The sequence below is a fragment of the Giraffa tippelskirchi genome, chromosome X, assembly GCF_054371585.1.
Source record: "Giraffa tippelskirchi isolate mGirTip1 chromosome X, T2T-mGirTip1v1.2.pri, whole genome shotgun sequence".
Lineage (NCBI taxonomy): Eukaryota > Metazoa > Chordata > Mammalia > Artiodactyla > Giraffidae > Giraffa > Giraffa tippelskirchi.
The window spans coordinates 29156936-29179766 of NC_137289.1; the positions used below are offsets into that span (position 1 = coordinate 29156936).

At 40.1% G+C, this 22831-nt stretch overlaps 1 protein-coding gene across 2 annotated transcripts in view; it reads right to left on the reverse strand.

Moving 5' to 3' along the window:
- The window catches only part of GRIA3 (glutamate ionotropic receptor AMPA type subunit 3), a 294601-nt gene that overhangs the window by 60385 nt on the left and 211385 nt on the right, over nucleotides 1-22831 (reverse strand). For both annotated transcript variants that reach the window (XM_081567079.1, XM_081567080.1), the window contains exons 9-11: nucleotides 22476-22583; nucleotides 20896-21102; nucleotides 5345-5721 (exon numbers count right to left, since the gene is read on the reverse strand). In XM_081567079.1, the coding sequence (XP_081423205.1) occupies nucleotides 5345-5721; nucleotides 20896-21102; nucleotides 22476-22583 (692 nt within the window). The remainder of the gene's footprint in view (nucleotides 1-5344; nucleotides 5722-20895; nucleotides 21103-22475; nucleotides 22584-22831) is intronic.

A 22831-nucleotide genomic window follows, 5' to 3' on the forward strand; every position in this document is an offset into this window, starting at 1 on the left:
CACACACCTAATCACTATGCTCCCTCCATCTGGCTACACCCACTGGCTATCTCCCCATGCCCCAATCAAGGGGGAAGAAGGTTGAAGGCAATCTCCTCATACTTTCTTCTCCTGACTCCCCCTAGAAATTCACTGGTGTATGAATACAACCTCAGCTTATTACATTGATTACTCTCTCTATAGTTGATTTGGTCTCACTTGAATTGGTCACTCTGAACAACTGAGGTAGTGGAAAATATCAAACCTAACTGACATAGACTCTTGAAGCTTCTAGGTTTCTGTTCATAGCTTTATTTGATGGCAATGGAATCATGCTCAGTTTTCCTGGTGATGTCTCATTGCTGATTTCCCCGTCTTTTACTTTGAGTGAGCACATGTTCAGTAGCATTCTTAAATGCTCACTGTCTACTTTCTTTAACAGCCAGCTGTTTTTTTCCCCCTGGAAAACAGCTCTTGGGGCTGAGCATGAGGGAAAGAATGGAACAAACAGTGTACCATTAGGTTATCGATAGTGGGAGGCAGTGTGTGGTAGTGGAAATAATTGTACTGCTTGCTGGCTCTTAGAAACCGCATGACCTTGGGTTCCATGACATTATCTCTCCAGGCACTATTCCTTTGTCATGATGTGAGAAAAGCAGGATGAAGTGGAAAGACCACAGGTTTTAGAACTAGAGTTGGGTTTGAATACTGGCTTTGTCATTATCTGCAGGGCTAGGCAAATTGTTTCACCTGAGCATCAACTGCACCTGAAAAATAAGTATAATGCCCACCTCATGGTAGTGTCTTGAGGATTAGAATTCATATTATAATACAGGTAAAGTGCCCAGATGCAGAGGGAACTCAGAGAAGGTTGTTGTTCCTGGGTCCTCAGTAAACAGAAGCAGCTGGATTAATTTATCTCTGAGATTTCCTCCTGCTATGATATTTGATAATTCTACTTTAAAATATGGTCTCTTATAATGCCTTGAATTGCTTCAATTTTGAGAAAAGCTAGAGTGTACAATGTATGCTTACATTCTGGGCTTGCTGGAAAGTTTGCATTCCAGGTATGGCCACTGAACAGAAATAGTATCATGCTGGCATTTGCAGCTGAAGGCAACCACGAATCTTAGAGTGCAACTATGTGATTATTGGGAATTTCTAAATCAGTTAATAGAAAAACACCTTACAGTGGGGTTTGCTGCTATACAGTTGAGCACAAATATATAACCGGTAGTGTTCTCAAGACAAGGAGGAACATGTTCCCTCCTTACTTGTATGTAATAAGTATGCTAACAAGAATAACATATTATCAAGAGATTTAAAGATATAATTTCTTCTGAAGGACATAAAAGACAGTATTGAAGGAGGGAGTACTCATATAGTAGAAAATTTAGAGTTTGTAAAGGTAATGATTTATTACTCAAAAGCACAGTGAGGGTAATACTTGTTACTCTAGACCAGTGTTATTCCCTAGGCCGTGTGCCCCATTGCCAGGTTGAGTTGCAACCAGCATTCAGAAAAAAAAAAAAAAGAAAGAAACAGAATCATGAATATCAGAATGCATGGCACACTGTAAGGGTAATGTCTGGTGAAACTTGTGTTATGTACACATATGTGTACTGAGTTGTGTTGGAAAATTTATTTCTAACTGAAGGCCATGCTCAAAACATCTGAACAGACCATGCACCATTGGTCTATGGGACAGTGTCTAGTGCGGAATAATAAAATCTGTACCTTGAAAAAAGTACCTGATATATTTCAGTGCCACAGAAGAGCTGAAATTCTGCTACAAAGAATGAAAATAAAGAATCATTCCAGCTTGTCATTTTTAGGCCATCATTTTAAGTTATTACTTAATGAGGCAATATGCATAAATACTTCTAAAAACAAATGGCCTTTGAAGGGTCCGGTTTGAGTATGCACAGTAGTATTCAGCACTCCAGTGGGGCAATCACAAATTTAGTTTTGAAAATTCACTTACAGAAACCAATAAAATCTCCAACCTTAATAAGTCTTTAGCATTGCCTCAACACAGATTTGGAGCAGGCAATGGCACCCCACTCCAGTACTCTTGCCTGGAAAATCCCATGGACGGAGGAGCCTGGTAGGCTATAGTCCATGCGGTTGCTAAGAGTCGGACACAACTGAGCGACTTCACTTTCACTTTTCACTTTCATGCATTGGAGAAGGAAATGGCAACCCACTCCAGTATTCTTGCCTGGAAAATCCCAGGAATGGCGGAGCCTGGTGAGCTGCCGTCTATGGGGTCGCACAGAGTCAGACACGACTGAAGCGACTTAGCAGCAGCAGCAGCAGCAACACAGATTACCAGTCATGTTAAAATCATTCAATTATAGGATCATTCAGAAACCCTTGTCTCTTGAAGTGAACATTAAAAAAAAATCAGACAAGAAAGAAGAATGAACTCCCAGATGGTATCACAAAATGACACACATTCTAAGCACAAAAGGAACAGGGAGTGAAATAATTTGGAAAACCTGACCAAGCAGATGGAGGGTGGCAAAAAAGAATGACTTAGACAAATGAGGCTTGACCCACACATGTTATATTAAAAAGCCACTGAAGATGGTCACCAGTGATTTATACTGTGAAACTTCATTTAAATGAAGGTAATATGCATAAATACTTAAAAACAAATGGATAATCCACTTGTGTTCCAAGTGGATAATCTCAAAATGAAGTACTCTGTAAAAACAAGGTAGGTGACCTCCTGAGTCCTAGTTTAAATAAAGATCCCTATTGCCAACAAAGGTCCATCTAGTCAAGGCTATGGTTTTTCCAGTAGTCATGTATGGGTGTGAGAGTTGGAGTATAAAGAAAGCTGAGCGCTGAAGAATTGATGCTTTTGAACTGTGGTGTTGGAGAAGACTCTTGAGAGTCCCTTGGACAGCAAGGAGATCCAGCCAGTCCATTCTGAAGGAGATAAGTCCTGAATATTCATTGGAAGGACTGATGCTGAAGCCCAAACTCCAATACTTTGGCCACCTGATGTGAAGAACTGACTCATTTGGAAAGACCCTGATGCTGGGAAAGATTGAAGGCGGGAGGAGAAGGGGATGACAGAAGATGAGATGGTTGGATGGCATCACCGACTCAATGGACATGAATTTGAGTAAACTCCAGGAGTTGGTGATGGACGGGGAGGCCTGGTGTGCTTCAGTCCATGGGGTCGCAAAGAGTCGGACATGACTGAGTGACTAAACTGAACCGAATTGATATGTTTGTATAATTGACTCTGGTCAGTATTTGGATTCATGTTCAATTTTACCAAAGCTAAAACTTTTTATTTCAGAAAAAACTCATTTTTTTCTGATTATATAGATGTTACATTTGCTTATAGTATTTTCTGATTATGAATCCACCCCCACATTTGTTTAGGTGAGTCAACACTTTAAGTGGGTGAAGTCTAGGACATTCACATTCAATATCTTCTATAGCATCACTGATATAAAATATGCATACCACAAAATCCACCAATGTCAGTGTGCAGTGAATGAATTTAGTAAATTTAGAGTTGTGCAACCATTGCCACAATCCAGTTTGGGACCATTTCCATCACTCTGAAAAGTTCCCTTGTGTCCATTTGTGGTTAATCTCCATAGGGATGGGACTAGGTTGAGGCAAGTGAGGCATTTGCACCCCCCACATTATTGAAGGAGGTGCCCAAATCTCATTAATCAAGATAAATAGCATTCTACCGCTATATTTTTTTTGCAAAATTTTTTAAAAACCAAAATTAATGCAAAGATTCATGATGAAAAAATAGCAAATTTTAAAATAAAGACTGGATCTGACTCCTGTGCTTGGTGTACTCAGCCTCACTTGCCTCACCCTAATTCTGATCCCCATTCTGATCCCTCTCTGCTCCCTCCAAGACCCCAGAAATCATTAATGTGATTCCTGTCTCTCTTGATTTGCCTATTCTGGACAAATGAAATAATACAATATGGGATAGTCAATAAATGGAATTCAAGAAATGGAATCACATGGTATGTGGCATTTTGCATCTGGCTTCTTTCATTTAGCAGCATGTTTTCTAAGTTCATGTAGTAGCATGTATCAGTCTTTTTTTTTTTTTTAGTTGCATGGATATACCATTTTGATTGTCCATTCATCTGTTGATGGACATTTGGGTTTCCACCTTTTGGCTATAATAAATCAAGTTCCTATGAACATTTTTGTGTAAGTCTTTGTGTGGATATATGTTTTCTTTCAGGTAAATAAGAGTGGAATTGCTATATCATTTTAAGTATATGTCTAATTATAAGAGACTGCCAAACCGTTTTCCAGTCTGGCTGTAGCATTTTGCATTCACACTACTAATGGATGAGAGCTATACTCATTCCACATCCTCGTTACCACTTAGTATTGTCTGTCTTTTTGATTATAGCCATTCTAGAGGCTATATAGAGGTGTCTCACGGCGATTTTAATTTGCATTTCCCCATTGACTAATGATGGTGAGCATCTTTTCATGAGATTATTAACCACTTGTATGCCTTCTTTGGGAAAATGTCTATTCAAATCTTTCATTCATTTTTAGATTCAGGTTGCTTATCTTCTTTTCATTGAATTGCAAGAGATCTTTCTATATTTTGGATAAAAGTCCTTTATCTTATCACATGTATGATTTCCTAACATTTTGTCCCACTGTGGCTTGTCTTTTCATTTTCTTAATGATGTTTTTTGAATTACAAAAAGTTTTGAATTTTGATGAAGTCCAGTTTATCAGTTCTTACAGTGGATTGTGCTTTTTGTGTTCTGAAAATTCTTTGTCCAATCCAGGGTCACGCGGACTTCGTCTTGTGCTTTCTTTTAGAAGTTTTATAGTTTTAGTGATTAAACTTGAATAAGATACTACAGTGAAATAGTTCTAGGCAGTCAGAGAGCAAAATGAAAAATGGAGGACCCTGAAAGGGGAAGGCAGAATTTTAAAGAAGAGTTCTGTCTTCTTTTAAATTTTTTCTAGATTCAATCTCTGGACAAGTGAGAAAATGTTTTAGCTCAATTAGGAAACCATGCTTGTTTGATCTGATCAAGATTTAGAGTTAGCTTTATCTGAATAATGTCAATATTAGCTGGCAATGTTGCCTTTATCCACAGTTCAAATGTTTGCTATAATATGTATGAATAGATGATGCCATAGAAATGCATGAAAGACATTCAAAGCGACAGTGATAACACACTTCATGGATGAAAGCGAACAAAATGGCTTGATGATAATTTGTCATTGGATGGAATGTTAAAGAAATCTGGATTTGAGATGAGTGACTACCAGATATACATGAATGGATCATGGCCATAAAATGCAAGGAGGCATTGTGTATGGCATGGAAACAAACCTTGGAGAAATATCACATCCTTGCTGCATAAAGGCACCCAAGGAAAACCAAAGACTGTTAAATATTCCAAATTCATTTGGAGGATCAGGAGGGCTTTGTGGGTCACGAGGTTCCTCATTGTTGTCTTCCAAGTGCCATTCATAAGGGCTGAATCTGCTGACGAGGAAAAGAACTACGCTGACTCCAATGTAAGCAAAGACAATGCACATCCAGATTTCATAAGCCAAGGGATCCAGAAATGAGAATACGCCTGGCTTGGATTTCTGAGGCTTCTTTATCATGATGGAGATACCCAGGCTCATAAATGGCTTTGAGAAATCTATGACTTCTTCACGGACCAGCGTTATAGTGAGTGGAGCAACAGCTATATCAGCCCTCTGGAAAAAAACACACATTTTTTTTTGACTATTAGAGATAATATTTCCATTAGTCATTTGCCACATAATATACCTCTTTGGTAAAAATATAAAGTATTAAGTCACCACAACCAACTGATTTGTCAATCCTTTGGTTAGACAAGTAGTAGCATTCAGTGGGTCCTAAAATATTTGACGGAAAGGATACTTTGTCCTCTGAGGCATATTGACTTAGGACAACTGATTCCATTTTTTTTCCTAAATTTTTTTTTTTTTGCTACTTTGCACCTCAACTTGTACTCCCCTGTTATATATCACTGTTTCATTTTTATATTCTTATTTTAATGCTCATGTTCTTATGTCTTATCTCCCTTACCTGACTGGAAATTCTTGTGCGAAAAGCATAATAGTCTATACTTTTTATATGTGCCTCCCTCCTCACCTTGGGGTGCCACACAGGACCATAGTACTCAGTTTAATACTTGAGTGTTTGCCATTATTCTTATTGATTTGAGAGTATATCTATAAAATCATAGTCCTTTAAAGGCAGGAATCAATCTCCTATTTTTGTATTCATCACTGCAAAACATCCTAAAGAAATTGTAGATGCATAAAAAATAAGCTGTTGATTATTGACTATGAAATATGCAAACATGAAAGAATTCTGCATGGGCAGAGCGGTTATTAGAATACATATTAATTTATAGAGTAAGTCATCATTTCTAGTGATAAATATCAGTGTAGTACTCACATGTACTGGAGCAATAAAATAAATGTGTCAGGAGCACACTGCATAATTAGCTTAGGCAAAGGCAGACAATGTTTTTATATTAGTCCCATGAAAACAGGCACTAGGAACTTTTACACTTATTTGTCTTCCACCATAGTTCCCTTACGTCAGTAGCAGGTTTTAGTCTGGAGCCAGGCCTTAAAATGCATAGTTAGAAAAATACTTCTAACTAAGAAAAGGCTTTGACTGGTATATCAGGTATAAAGTGAAAACACCAATTTTGTTGATGATTTTTCTATGTTAAATAGTTATGCCTTAATATCCCTACCTTTAGGGGATGAAGGATGAAATCTGAGACAGGGTGTATCTTTTAAAAAATGATGTTTTACTGCTGTGATGTACACATGGTGACTCAAACTGATTAAGAACCTCTCCTTAATTAATTGAAGGAGAAAGTCAGTAATAAACAGCTAGCTAACATGGGTTCAGTGTTTACTCTGTATGAGGGGCTGTGCTAAGCCCCTTATGCATACTTAATTCTCATAGCAGCCTTGAGGTTGGTGCAAGATCCTTCCCATGTTAGAGAAGGAGGAGGCGAGGCATTCAGAAGCTGCGATTGAACCCTGGTCTTCAGATGCCAAAACTCACTCTTTTAACCACCACAATATTCTAATTCCAGAGATACTTGCAGATTTGTATTATATGTTAATTTACATACAATAATCAACCTCAGCCAATGACTCTCGGGTTCATTCCATTGCATATCTGAGTGCCTATTCTGTGGCAAGCACTATTCCTGGTGCTAGGGGTGAAGCAGTGAGCAAGAGAGACAAAACCTGCTGCAGAATGTATGCATTTACTGAAGCCAACCTTGACGGCTGAGTACCATCTCAAACTCAACATTTCTAAACTTAAATCCATCTTCTATAACTGTAATGGTGATTCTTCTTTAAGTCTGTGAATGACGCTTCTTCCACACATTTCCCAGTCTCTAATCCTTACCAGTCCTGTCCTCTCTGTAGATGATCTTGCCTCTTCTTTATAGAGAAGATGGAAGCCATCTGATACAAGTTCTATCACCTCAGGGTCTTTCTTCTCCTCCTCGACCTATTGTTATATCTTTTTCCATCCCTTCTGTCATCCCCATCACATAAGAAATAAACCTTCTAAGATTTAATCAACATCTTCCTTGCGTCTCATACTCTTCTCTCTCTTAAAACTCAGCTCTGTTTATTCTCTTTTACTATTTTTTCCTTCTCAATCTATTCCAGTGGTTTTAAATGTTTGATTCCCCAGACTAGTCACATCTGAGTCACCTGGGAACTTGGTAGATATACAATTCTCAGGCCCCACCCCATGTTTATGACACAAGAGACCTGGGTGGGCGGGGCCTCAGGTGGCCTTCCAGGTGATTCTAATGCTTGCTGTAATTTGAAAACCATTGAAAGATCCTATTTACTTAATGATTACCTCATACTCAGGTAATTGTTTACTAACAAAAAAAAAGGAAACAAAAACCACTTATTTTGATCCTACTTCCCTTTTAACCATAAGACATCACTCCCTATTACCACCAAACTTCTTGAAAAAGTCACCTTTACTATCTCTTGATTTTAACACAGTTTCCCTTATTAAACACCTGTGCCTGAACTTCTACCGCCCCCCAGCCCCCCAATTTAGTGAAATTGCTTCTTGAACTATATACTTGGTAACCAAACTCAAAGACCTTTCTGCAAACGATTCATATGACACCACTGGCCTTTGGCACTGTTGACCCTCTTGACTCTCTGATAGTGAAGACTATGAGTTCTCCACCTACCTTTCTGAAAATTCATTTTCTGTCTTTTCTTCCTAGTTCTGCTCTCTCAATCAAGGTGTACCATTGTGCCCACAGAGTCTATCATAGGCCCTGGTTTGGGAGATAATTAATGAAGGTTTGTGGAATAAGCAAGACTCGTTTAAGGTTCTGTTCTTCCCTTTCTTCCTTCAGTATAATTGCCCATGACTTCAACTTGTCCCTCATTGCAGCTAACTCCTGAATCACCAGTTCCACATTTCTAACTGGAGGAGAGCCAAACACAGATTTTTATCTATTTCACTCTTTCTGCCTGGGGCCAAACCAGTCATAGAAACAAAAGCAACTGAAGAGGATAGTATTGGCCAGAAAGCTAGTGGGAATTTTTGGCCTGGAAAGAGCTTTCTCATGCCAAGAGAACTTACAGCTAAAACCACCTTCTATTCCTGCCAATGTATTTCTACCTCCTGCTAAGAACATGCAAATGCCCCACTAGTATCATATCCTATTTGGTCTCATTTGATTTAATTACTTCATTTAACTAGTTTTTGATCTTTAAAGTCAAAATCCTGGGTAGTTCTAAGAGAAATGGCCATTTTTTTTTTGTTTTGTTTTGGAGGGAAGAACTAAGGGACATTTTTGTGAGAAAAATCACTCTGGATTGAAATTAGGGGAATTGGGTTCTTTTTCAAGCAGATCAAGAAAGGATTTTGAGAATCTTGTCACCCTTTAAGAGAACAAAACCTAACTCAGTAACTGAAACACCCACCAGATGATAAGCATAGCTAAATGCCAACAAGATGAGGCTAGATAAAGTGGGACTTCTTGTCTGGCTCCCAGGAATGTGCAGCAGAAAGAACAGATTCCCAAAGAAAGTCATTTTTAGTTTGAAATACTTTTGAAGTTGACATGGGTTCGATCCCTTGGTGGGGAAGATCCCCTGGAGGAGGATATGGCAACCCACTCCAGTATTCTTGCCTGGGAAATCCCATGGACAGAGAGAGGAGCCTGGTGCACTATAGTCCATGTGGTCTCAAAGAGTCAGACATGACTGAGGACACACACACACACACTTTTGAAGTCACATGAGACCACAGGAAGAACCTGCTCCCCTCAGGCACTTGCCTTTTCTCTTCAGCCTGGCTTTTCTACCTTTACTGAATTGTTTCTTTCTCAGGAGCCTTTTCAGAGGTAGCAGAGTTTGTTTGTTTGTTTGTTTTTTGAGGATGCTTCTTCAACAAAGAACAGTATTAAACCTGTGCTCAGTTAAGCCTCACTGATGTGGACGTGGCTTCAAAATGAGGATTAACCATGCTGAACCTTAAAAAAAGACCTATACAGGGACTTCCCTAGTGGTCCAGTGGTTAAGAATCAGCCTTCTAATGCAGGGGACGAGGGTTCGATTTCTGGTCAGGGAAGTAAGATCTCACACGTGAAGGGGCAGCTAAGCCCATGTGATGTGACTACTGAGGCCACATGCTCTGGAGAGAAGCCCATGCACCACAGTGAAGATCCTGCATGCCACAAGTAGGACCCAACACAGCCAAAACCAAAAAAATAAATATTAAAGGAAAAGACCTTTACAGGCAGAAATAGTAATAGACAAAGGGCAAGCAAAGCATGTGGAAGAAAGCTTAACCAATAGAAGAGAAGGGAGCTGCTGATCAAGCCTCAGGACAACCTACTTGGCAGGAGACCCAGCAACCCCTCCCATGTCTCAGATGCTTGATGAGAACAACTCAGCAGCAGCACCATCATATCAGCTCATGGCCAGCCCTGGAGAAGCCCTTGACCCCTGTCTGCCTTACTCCATATGAAAAGACTCTTGTGATAGCTGCTGTTTCAGAGCTCCAGGCCTGCTTGGCATCTCTGTGGAGCAATCAACAGGCTGATTACAGGAAATGGGGAGAAGCAGGTAACCAACTAGTGTCAGAAAAGACCCATTCAGCTCTCCTGGGACATGCATATGAGTGGCAAGGCCATTTTCAAGGCAACTTAAAGATTTAGGAGGCTATCATGAATGAAAAAGTGAAAAAGGCAACTCCCTGAATAGCATTCCTTTCCTGCTCTCTGTTCCTTAGGAAAGCCAGCTGTGACTGGGAGAGTGTTAAGGATTCTCCATGGGGCTAGGGAGCCCTTGAAATTTGGACGCAGTAGTGAAGTATTGAGTTTGCCAAAAAAGTTCAGGTTTCCCTTAAGAACTTATGCAAGCATGGACTTTTTGGCCACTCCAATACCTCACTTGGGGTGTCCTGAATCAGTTCAGCATCCTTTCATCCTCAAGCCTCTGCCTGTGCTAGTAACAGCAGTCAGCAGGCCATTTTCAAAAACCTAGGTGGGTAAGTAGGTGGTGTGAGAGAGCTCCGGCTGATGGACAAAAGCCAGCCAATGGAAAGGGCTCAGAGAGAGTTTGCTTGCATCTTGGCTACTTAAAGGATTTTAATTAAGCAGCTTAAGAGTAGCTGTGTGGGCTCAGTAAACACACCAAATTAAGTTTGATTTTTTTTTTTTTTTTACTCACCAGTGGCAAACCCAGAGCAACTGCATTATTGGAGGGGATTTAGCTTGAGGGGATTTATAATCCTTTTCATAGGTGGGTTGCCAAATTCATAAATTTCATAAAACTTAAAACCCAACAAACTCATATACATATGGCAGATGATGCATTTAAGAGTCTGACAGGTTGAAGACAGAAATGACACTTGGTTTAAATGTCATATAAAACATTTTTTTTTTTGAGCTGAAAGGCTTATGTTATAGCTTAATCATCTGAAGATCTGATACAAAACTTGTGACACACCTGGAGACTACGCATAAGCAGGAGCTTGTCAGCTTTTAAAGCATTTGCTGAAAGCAAGCAGGGGAGTGAGATGAGAGGTGGAGGGTAGGCAATGCATTGGCATGTAGTGTATATGATATTATACATCACTGAGAGAAGAGGCAGACGTGACCTGGCCCCTCATCCCTGTATCAGCCATAAGGTTCTAGTAGCCTTTGGCAGACAGGTTGTTTGGAAAGTTTAAATGTGTCAGAGAAAGGTGGGGGACAGAACCAAGCTAGACAATAGGAATATAATTGCTGCCTGTTGGGGGCCAGGACTGAAACTGATTTATTGACTGTACTCTATGGGATATTTACTGTCTGCAATTGTTGGGATCTGGAGAAAAGGATGAGGTCTATTTAAATCTCTGCAACAACAAGCAGGGTCACTTCAGGATCTCCTCGTTTCTTTATCCAGAACAGATGTCCCAGTCTGGATCTCTTGGTTAGGGCTCCTTGTCCTTGGGGAGCTCAGAGGGTTAAAGACAAAGTGAAGATAAAAGAGTGCCCCTGGAGCTTGGTAAAGGCCATGTGAGACTAAATTTGGTTGGAAATATTTCCCCACCCTGCCTGTGCAGAATGGCAGACTTCCATGCTTCATTAATGCTCCTTCCTCGAGAGTTCACAGGCCTCATCTGAAGGAGAGGGGTGCTTTGATCAAACCATCAGCCCTCCTTCCAAAGCCTGGTGTAATCACCTGAAGAATAGAAGAGAATATTTGGCATCTGTTACTTCACCCTTGCTTCTCTGCCTTTTAGCTGGAAGGACAGATCGACTTTCTGTCTTTCTTAATGGAAAATGAATCTATCTTAGTACAGTGACAACCTCAGAGATAATTTCTCCTAGGGAGAGAAATGTCAGTGTGAACAGCATCTATAAAATTGCCATTTGTCCTGGGAGTGTGAAGGAGTCTAACGATACTCAGGGGAAGTGACCTGGAATCACCTGTCCTCCACTCCATCTCCATCCCCAAGCTCTCTCTGCTCTCTTATAAGCCAGAGGTGCCAATATGAGCAATATTTTGTCTGGCTTTTCCTTTCCTTAGTTTTTAAGTGCTGGGAACACAAGGAACATGGCTGCCCATTGGGATGTGTCATTTTGTCAGTTAGGACCTCAATTTCCTTCCAGCCCTTGTCCTGACTCTCTTTTTGTATTACAGCATATCTCCTCTCAAAGGGCAGAAACCCTCAGCTGCCTACCTGGGTTTTCAAATATTTCAAGTGATAAGGAGAGGTGTGTATTACATTATCCTGGTGGCCACAGATAAACAGGATGAGTATCTCAGATGGAAAAGCTCATAATCCAACTAGATTGTAAGCCCCTTGAAGGCAGGTAGGATTATCTTGCCTTAAGCAGACACGCTTAGTAAACTGAGCCAATATGACTCAGTGAACAGAGCACTGGACCACGATTCATGAAACCTGAGTTATAGTCTAAGCTCTGCCATGCTGTGTGGTTTTGTGACCTTATCACAATCCCCACTATTCCTGTCATCCCTGTCCTATATCAGGCCTTGGTTTCCTGGTTTATCCAATGGGCAGTTCTAATGTTCAGTCCTGGCTGGTGTCCACATTTCTGTGTAAAATGAATGAGAAAGTAGGCTAAAGGATATCTAAGAGCCCTGCTGGTAACACATGATATTTGGTAGCCATGCAAACTTGCAGTCTATAGGCCACAATTGAGCTGGGGACAGTTGCCATGTGGCGATGTTACAGACATCCAGCTCAAAATCAAAACTTCTAAAAGCAGGAGGACAGTTTCAAGTCCATAATGTTCTGAAGAGCTTATATAATGGGGGCACATTGTGTCCTACTGACGCTTGTTTCAAAAATAGCCTTCTTAGCGATACAGGGTGGCCCAAACATCAACCTTGACTTGATTTTCTTTAGAGCGGGAAAAAAACCATTTAGGACTCATCCGAAAAGAGGCTGATTGGCCTCTTTCTTCTTTAACAAGTTTAATTCATTTTGACTCTTTCTTGAGACTTCATGGCAGACACTGAAATCTCCTTTGCAAAGCTTTTTTTCATCTCACCTTTCTTCATTTTTTTCCTACTCTGATCTGTTTGTACATACTAAAAGTCTAAGAGAAAATGCCCTAAAGATGAAGCAGTGTCTATCTGTGTAGTTTTGTGTTATTTCAAGGAATACTTCCACGTTCTCCATCCTTTTGCTTATTAAGCACTTAGGGAAGTCACTGAGGAGGGGTGTGTATGTTTCTGTCATTCTTTTTCTTAAGCAGCTTACAAATTATAAGAGACCAGGCCTGCCAGAAATGAGTCCCTGTTTTAACTTTTCTCCATTTCTATCATTGATCATGAAGTTGTAAACTTCTCAAGGCTGAAAGATGAAAACTTCTAAATGAAGGGGAAGACATACTCAGTCACCCTCCCTCACTGACAGCTCTCACTCTAAGCACGAGAAGAACATTCATTTTTCACAGCCACACGCCTTAGAGGAAAGTGGAACTTGGCAGTCCACTCATATATAGGTTGGTCTGCAGTCAGTTCCTGGGAATCACTTTGTGTTATAATCCCAGGAAGCACCAGACACTTGTTCTAGGTTAGAGGATGAAGGTAGACATTTTTAAAGAGCTTTCCCTGGCTCTTGCTTTTATCTCGAGTAGAAAGCACTAGATGGAAAAAAAAAATGGGTAGGCTCCTCCAGGAGAATTTTTACCTAGTCAGCAGTCGAGAGCTGGTTCCTGAATTACTAAACCAATAAAGTGAAAGTGAAAGTGAAGTTGCTCAGTCATGTCCGACTCTTTGCGACCTCATGGGCTGTAGACTACCAGGCTTCTCTGTCCATGGGGTTTTCCAGGCAAGAATACTGGAGTGGGGTGCCATTGCCTTCTCCAGGGGATCTTCCCCATCCAGGGATCAAACCCAGGATTTCTGCATTGCAGGCTAAACCAATAAGGGACTCACTAATTCTCAAGCTTCCTCACTCACACATACACAAATTGGAAAGAGGAAGAGAATGTGGAGATTAAATGGGTACAGTAGAGGGGACGTGTCTGAGGAGAAACCAAAATGCACGGAAAAAAACTGGTCTTTGAACAACGTCAGGAAATCAGCCTTGCTCCAACATCACTGTGTTAAATGTCCTGTACAATGCCAGGAGGGCACTGAGCTATTTACAGTGCAGGACAGGCTTTCTGTTGAGACAGTAGAGAGCTCTGGCAATTGAGCCCTGATGGGCTGGTAGAGTCCATGCCAGTTACTCTGCCCTAGTAGAAACAGATCCTAAATTCCTTGCCAGGCTTCTGTGGCCAAACACTCTCCCCTCTGAGAATGGCTAAGGAACCAAGGGCCTTTGCAATACCTTTCAACTATCTTTTAGGATGGGATGAGTCTGCAACATGTTGACTGTTAGGCAGTAGAGGGTGATGCTTAAAGAACACAAACTTCATAGTCAGAGACCTTGGTTCAAATCACTGTGTCAGTACAAGCTGTTTGGTCTTGGCTTCAATTTGTTTCATCTGTAGAATGATGTCAATAATATTTTTTTAAAATAAATTTATTTATTTTAGTTGGGGGCTAATTACTTTACAATATTGTAGTGGTTTTTGCCATACATTGACATGAATCAGCCATGGGTTTACATGTGTTCCCCATCCTGAACCCCCCTCCCACTTCCCTCCCCATCCCATCCCTCTGGGTCATCCCATTGCCCCAGCCCTGAGCATTTGTCTCTTGCATCGAACCTGGAATGGTGTTCTGTTTCACATATGATAATATACATGTTTCAATGCTATTCTCTCAGAACGTCCCACCCTCACCTTCTCCCTTAGAGTCCATAAGACTGTTCTATGCATCTGTGTCTCTTATTCTGTCTCACATATAGAGTTATCGTTACCATCTTTCAAATTCCATATGTATGCATTAGTATACTGTATTGGTGTTTTTCTTTCTGGCTTACTTCACTCTGTATAATGGGCTCCAGTTTCATCCATCTCAATAGAACTGATTCAAATGTATTCTTTTTAATGGCTGAGTAATATTCCATTGTGTATATGTACCACAGCTTCCTTATCCATTCATCTGCTGATGGACATCTAGGCTGCTTCCATGTCCTGGCTATTGGAAACAGTGCTGCGATGAACATTGGGGTACACGTGTCTCTTTCAATTCTGGTTTCCTCGGTGTGTATGCCCAGCAGTGGGATTGCTGGGTCATATGGCAGATCTATTCCCAGTTTTTTAAGGAATCTCCACACTGTTCTCCATAGTGGCTGTACTAGTTTGCATTCCCACCAACAGTGTAAGAGGGTTCCCTTTTCTCCACACCCTCTCCAGCATTTATTGCTTGCAGACTTTTGGATAGCAGCCATTCTAACTGGCGTGAAATGGTACCTCATTGTGGTTTTGATTTGCATTTCTCTAATAATGAGTGATGTTGAGCATCTTTTCATGTGTTTGTTAGCCATCTGTATGTCTTCTTTGGAGAAATGTCTGTTTAGTTCTTTGGCCCATTTTTTGATTGGGTCGTTTATTTTTCTGGAATTCAGCTGCAGGATTGCTTGTATATTTTTGAGATTAATTGTTTGTCTGTTGCTTCATTTGCTATTATTTTCTCCCATTCTGAAGGCTGTCTTTTCACCTTGCTTATAGTTTCCTTTGTTGTGCAAAAGCTTTTAATTTTAATTAGGTCTCATTTGTTTATTTTTGCTTTTAGTTCCAATATTCTGGGAGGTGGGTCATGGAGGATCCTGCTGTGGTTTATGTCAGAGAGTGTTTTGCCTGTGTTTTCCTCTAGGAGTTTTATAGTTTCTGGTCTTACGTTTAGATCTTTAATCCATTTTGAGTTTATTTTTGTGCATGGTGTTAGAAAGTGTTCTAGTTTCATTCTTTTACAAGTGGTTGACCAGTTTTCCCAGCACCACTTGTTAAAGAGATTGTCTTTTCTCTATTGTATATTCTTGCCTCCTTTGTCGAAGATAAGGTGTCCTTAGGTGTGTGGATTTATCTCTGGGCTTTCTATTTTATTCCATTGATCTATATTTCTATCTTTGTGCCAGTACAATACTGTCTTGATGACTGTGGCTTTGTAGTAGAGCCTGAAGTCAGGCAGGTTGATTCCTCCAGTTCCATTCTTCTTTCTCAAGATTGCTTTGGCTATTCAAGGTTTTTTATATTTCCATGCAAATTCTGAAATTATTTGTTCTAGTTCTGTGAAAAATACCATTGGTAGCTTGATAGGGATTGCATTGAATCTATAGATTGCTTTGGGTAGTATACTCATTTTCACTATATTAATTCTTCCAATCCATGAACACGGTCTATTTCTCCATCTGTTTGTGTCCTCTTTGATTTCTTTCATCAGCGTTTTATAGTTTTCTATATATAAGTCTTTTGTTTCTTTAGGTAGATATATTCCTAAGTATTTTATTCTTTTTGTTGCATTGGTGAATGGTATTGTTTCCTTAATTTCTCTTTCTGTTTTCTCATTATTGGTGTATAGGAATGCAAGGGATTTCTGTGTGTTAATTTTATATCCTGCAACTTTACTATATTCATTGATTAGCTCTAGTAATTTTCTGGTAGAATCTTTAGGGTTTTCTATGTAGAGGATCATGTCATCTGCAAACAGTGAGAGTTTTACTTCTTCTTTTCCTATCTCTATTCCTTTTATTTCTTTTTCAGCTCTGATTGCTGTGGCCAAAACTTCCAAAACTATGTTGAATAGTAGTGGTGAAAGTGGGCACCCTTGCCTTGTTCCTGACTTTAGGGGAAATGCTTTCAATTTTTCACCATTGAGGATAATGTTTACTGTGGGTTTGTCATATATAGCTTTTATTATGTAGAGGTATGTTCCTTCTATTCCTGCTTTCTGGAGGGTTTTTATCATAAATGGATGCTGAATTTTGTCAAAGGCTTTTTCTGCATCTATTGAGATAATCATATGGTTTTTATCTTTCAATTTGTTAATGTGGTGTATCACATTGATTGATTTGCGGATGTTAAAGAAACTTGGCATTCCTGGGATAAAGCCCACTTGCTCATGATGTATGATCTTTTTAATATGATGTTGGATTCTGTTTGCTAGAATTTTATTAAGGATTTTTGCATCTATGTTCATCAGTGATATTGGCCTGTAGTTTTCTTTTTTTGTGGCATCTTTGTCTGGTTTTGGAATTAGGGTGATAGTGGCCTCATAGAATGAGTTTGGGAGTTTACCATCTTCTGCAATTTTCTGGAAGAGTTTGAGTAGGATAGGTGTTAGCTCTTCTCCTAATTTTTGGTAGAATTCCGCTGTGAAGCCGTCTGGTCCTGGGCTTTTGTTTGCTGGAAGATTTCTGATTACAGTTTCGATTTCCATGCTTGTGATGGGTCTGTTAAGATCTTCTATTTCTTCCTGGTTCAGTTTTGGAAAGTTATACTTTTCTAAGAATTTGTCCATTTCTTCCAAGTTGCCCATTTTATTGGCATATAGCTGTTGATAGTAGTCTCTTATGATCCTTTGTATTTCTGTGTAGTCTGTTGTGATCTCTCCATTTTCATTTCTAATTTTGTTGATCTGATTCTTCTCCCTTTGTTTCTTGATGAGTCTGGCTAATGGTTTGTCAGTTTTGTTTATCTTCTCAAAAAACCAGCTTTTAGTTTTGTTGATTTTTGCTATGGTCTCTTTTGTTTCTTTTGCATTTATTTCTGCCCTAATTTTTAAGATTTCTTTCCTTCTACTAACCCTGGGGTTCTTCATTTCTTCCTTCTCTAGTTGCTTTAGGTGTAGAGTTAGGTTATTTATTTGATTTTTTTCTTGTTTCTTGAGGTACGCCTGTATTGCTATGAACCTTCCCCTTAGCATTGCTTTTACAGTGTCCCATAGGTTTTGGGTTGTTTTGTTTTCATTTTCATTCGTTTCTATGCATATTTTGATTTCTTTTTTGATTTCTTCTGTGATTTGTTGGTTATTCAGAAGCGTGTTGTTTAGCCTCCATCTGTTGCAATTTTTAATAGTTTTTTTTTTCCTGTAATTGAGGTCTAAACTTACTGCATTGTGGTCAGAGAAGATGACTGGGGTGATTTGTATTTTTTTGAATTTACCAAGCCTATATTTATGGCCCAGGATGTGATCTATCCTGGAGAAAGTTCCGTGTGCACTTGAGAAAAAGGTGAAATTGATTGTTTTGGGGTGGAAAGTCCTGTAAATATCAATTAAATGTAACTTGTCTATTGTATCATTTAAAGTTTGTGTTTCCTTGTTAATTTTCTGTTTAGTTGATCTATCCATATGTGTGAGTGGAGTATTAAAGTCTCCCACTATTATTGTGTTATTGTTAATTTCCCCTTTCATACTTGTTAGTATTTGCCTTACATATTGTGGTGCTCCTATGTTGGGTGCATATATATTTATAATTGTTATATCTTCTTCTTGGATTGATCCTTTGATCATTATGTAGTGTCCTTCTTTGTCTCTTTTCACAGCCTTTATTTTAAAGTCTATTTTATCTGAAATGAGTATGATGTCAATAATATTTTGAGGGTTAAGTTACATAATGCTTGTAAAGCATTTGGCACAATGTTTGGCGGTCAGTAAATATGCAACAAATGGTAGCTGATAATAATAATAAAACTATTACAGGTTTACCTCTCACCATGAACTCCATTTAGTGAATATTGACTGGGCATTATTACATGCCAGGCAGTGATTCATTAAAGCAAAAAGTGAGCATCTCTTATATACCAGGTAATGTGCTAAGGAGCAGGGGAGAGGTGTGAGCAAGACAGGTCCTCTTGAGCCTGAGTGTTGGGCAGATGAGGGGCAGGAAACAGAAGACTTGATCACCAACTTGTAAAGTAAGAAGGGATGGTTCAGGGCTTCCTTCTCAGGGTCTTCAGGAAGCCTAATGAATGCTCTGTGCCTTCCTCGTAGGCCTTAGAAGTTCTTCTTTCTCATAACTGGATTCACTTGCATCTTATCTGCAGTTCGGCCCTGCCCCAGTTCCCAGGACCAGCCTGGGTCCAAGACTAGAGACAATTGACTCCAGCTCTCCCAGCTAGGGGGGCTAAGGTTCAAATCGCCTTGCAGGCTCGTGCCCTAGTTTTGTTGCTTGAGGTCCAGTCTCATTTTAAGCTTTAATTCCCTTTTCGGGCCCTTATTTTTAGAAATGAGCTTCCACCTTTGTGCTTGTTCCTAAGGACCTGTTCCAAAAACTTATTTAGTGACCCCAGTACTATCTTCCAATTGGAGAGCTACACCTTATTATTGTTGCTGATTTCTGTCTCTAGTCCTGGAGTCCTTATCCTAAACCTCAGTCCAATAGCTCACTTGGACATTTGCTTCTTGCCAGATTCTTCTCAAATGTCTACCCCCTAAATTCCTCTGCTTCCCCTAACCTGTTGTCTAGACAGGGACTGGTCATTGCAAGTAATCTTTGTCTATTAGAACTAAACCTGTGGCAGCACTTGGCTTAGTTTTCTAGTGACTAGGTCATCCAGTGGGTGGTTCTTATGCCCAGTTTCACTTGTTTCCATATGCCTCACTGCGAGGCCCAAGATCTGTCATTCCCAATTAGAGACCTTTTCAAGAAACTCTGAAAATACTACTGCACCTCCTTTAAAAAGCCCTAACAGTATAATTCTTCTGTACTTCACCCATGGGCAAGCCCTTGCCAGAGCCATTTTGTTCATTCATGAATTCATTCATAACATATTCATTGGACTTCCATTATGTGTCAGGCCATGGGATGTTGAAATGAACCAGATATGGCTTCTATCTTCAAGGAGTTCATCGTCTAGTTGGGACAGGTGAACTCATAATACAGGTTCAAAAGTTCTATGCGTTCTAAGTCACTTCAGTCGCATCTGACTCTTTGTAACCCTATGGACTGTTTAGCCTGCAAGGCTCCTCCATCTATGGGATTCTCCAGGCAAGAATACTGGAGTGGGTTGCCATGCCCTGCTCCAGGGGATCTTCCCAACCCAGGAATCGAACTCCTGTCTCTGCCATCTCCTGCATTAGCAGGCGGGTTCTTTACCACTAGCGTCACTTGGGAAGCCCAGTACTATAAAGAAGCAAAAAGCAGGGGCAGCTAACCATAATGCAGATGGGTAAGTGGGATTAGGGAAGGCTTCCTGAAAGAGTTGACATCTCTGAATTCTGAAGAACTGGAGGTGGCAGTAGCCAGCTGAAGAGAGGTGAGGGTACTCCCAGGCCTGCCTTCAGGGAACAATGCATAGTTTGCTATAGCTGGAAGACTGAGTGTGAAGAAGGAAGAGGACCAGATGAAGCCAGAGAGGTAGGTGGGGGCCAGAAGACAAAGTGCCTTCTTTGCCATGCTATGGAATTTGAATTTTCTCCTGATTTCTAAAGTGAGAAGTCACACTAATACAGATTTAATTGGCCAGGGTAAGAGCAGAGGCAGGCAAGTCAAGTAAAGACTGTCAAATGGTAAGAACCATAACTAAGATGATGATGGTGGGAATGGGGAGTGTATCTAGATTTGAGAGCCAGAAGAGTAGAAAAGAAAGGACATGGTGACTGGCTAGATTTGAGGGGAGCAATGAGGAAAGATTATCTGCTTGTTTAGGCAACTAAGTGGGTGGTGATTCTGCTGCCTGAGACAGGAAACACACAAGGAACAGATTTTCAGTAGAGGGAAGGCTGTACTAAATGTTGCCAAATAAAGTTCCCTAATTCCTCTTTCCCTTTAGTAAAATAAACCTGTCGCCCAAAGGATGCTATTGATAAGCTACCTTTACATAATTCAACTGTAGAATGAAATGTTTTGTGTACAGGCCATATGAAAATGATACAATTGGATAAGCATTGCACTTGAAAATTAAATTCATCTATCTTGGTTAGTTGGAAGGCATAGAAGTAAATGAAACCAGAGTGGAAAAAACTTACCCCATAGACGAGTTCCCCAACCATGCCATTCCATATCTTAGTCTCTGGATCCCTTGCACCATATTTCCCATCACCGACAATGGACAATTTGTATTTGATCCTTACATGTTTGGCTATTTCATAGGCTAAATCTACACAATAGCCTTCATATCGCTCATTTCCTTCCAGTTGCTCATGGTTCTTCTTATACATTACATACGGTGATTCCTTTGGGACCAGAAGAAAGATCAATGGGTTACTCCTATACATTTTTCTAAGAGATAATAAATGTAATAATGAAGTTTTGTTTCCCTGTGGCTATTGAGGTTTGGCGTGTTTAAGAGAGCTTTTAAAAATGTTTGCTTAATAAGCAGAAGAGCCTCGATCGACTGTTCATGGGGGCACATATTCCTTGGAGTCCTTAATCAATGATTTAAAGAAGTAGAGAAGGATTTAAGTCCTTTTTGAGGGTTTGAGAGAAGAATCAGTTTCCACCTAGAGAGTCTTTGATTTAGTCAAATTGGACAGAGGTACTTCCCACAGTTACATGAAGGTGAACTGCCTTTGATTTCTTGGGATTTACCATGTCGGAACTGCAGCCAGCCCTGGCAAGCCCTAGGGAAGCACTGTGATCTTTGTGAGGTCAGGGTCTGTAGCTTATTCATTTTTATATCCTCAGGGCCTAGTACAGTACCTAGCCCAAAGTGAGTATTTGATTTGTAGGTTTAAATGAAAGGTAAACTTTAGCTGAATCTCCATTCAGTTAATCACAATTTCAGACCTAGTGGAATATTTTCAATCTGGGTTTGGACTTCACTTAGAAATGAAACATTTTTAGAAAAACATTTCAAAATAAATGAAAATATTATTTCAAATCTCAATAGTGCTTTAAATTTTTCAGAAAAGCTTTACATGGTGCATATTGCGTTGAAACATCTTATGACATGAGTAGGAGACTATTATTATCCCTATTCCACAAGTTAAAAAATAATACAACTTGAGGCTCAGAGAAGTTGTGATTTGTACCATTAAACTCAGGTTAGTGACAGGCCTAATATTAGAGCTCTGACCTACTCTTTCCTTTTGTCTCCCCCACAACAAAGCATTCCATTTCAAGTCTAGATAAAGCATCAGTCCACGGTACAGAGTGTTTAAGAGGATTATTATTGTTTAGTTGCTAAGTCATATCTGACTCTTTGCGACTCTATGGACTATAGCCCACCAGGCTCCTCTGCCCATCAGATTTCCCAGGAAAGAATACTGGAGTGGGTTGCCATTTCCTTCTCCAGGGGATGTTCCCAACCCAGGAATCAAACTCGAGTGTCCTGCATTGGCAGGCAGATTCCTTACCACTGAGCCACCTAGGAAGCCCTTGTTTAAGAGGATAATGACATCTAAGACTGTTGCAAATTCCCTATTCTTTGTCTTTTTAAAAATGACATTCTTTCATCATCATAGCAAGATATTTCAAAAGGTTCCTAAATTGACAGGTTGAAAGTTTCCACTGTTTGAACTTGAGGTCTTTCCTCCTGGCTGAATACTGCTTTTCAGAAAACAGAAGTCTTGCTGTACAGAAAGCCCACCTAGTTCTCCATACTTACCAGAATGGTAGTGACGACTATGGTCCGGTTCTCTGCCGATGCACTGTCATTGCTGATCTGCTGATCCGAGAAAGGCACAAACCTTTCGTACTCATTCCAGTAGCCAGCCTGGAAAGAGCAGACATTTGACCTGGTTGCTTATTTTTCACTCAAAAAGTGCTGCCTGAAATTCAAGTGCTCTTGTGGAATGAAAGTTTTTTTTAGTTGCTTGAGCTTTACAAGGATTGAGGTCCTCTCTCCCTTTGTCTTGCCACCCCCACCAGGACTACAACACTGACACACACACACACACACACACACACACACAAGTGTGCTAGTTCCTTCATCCTGGGGCTTCCCATCCCTGCTTTGCTTTT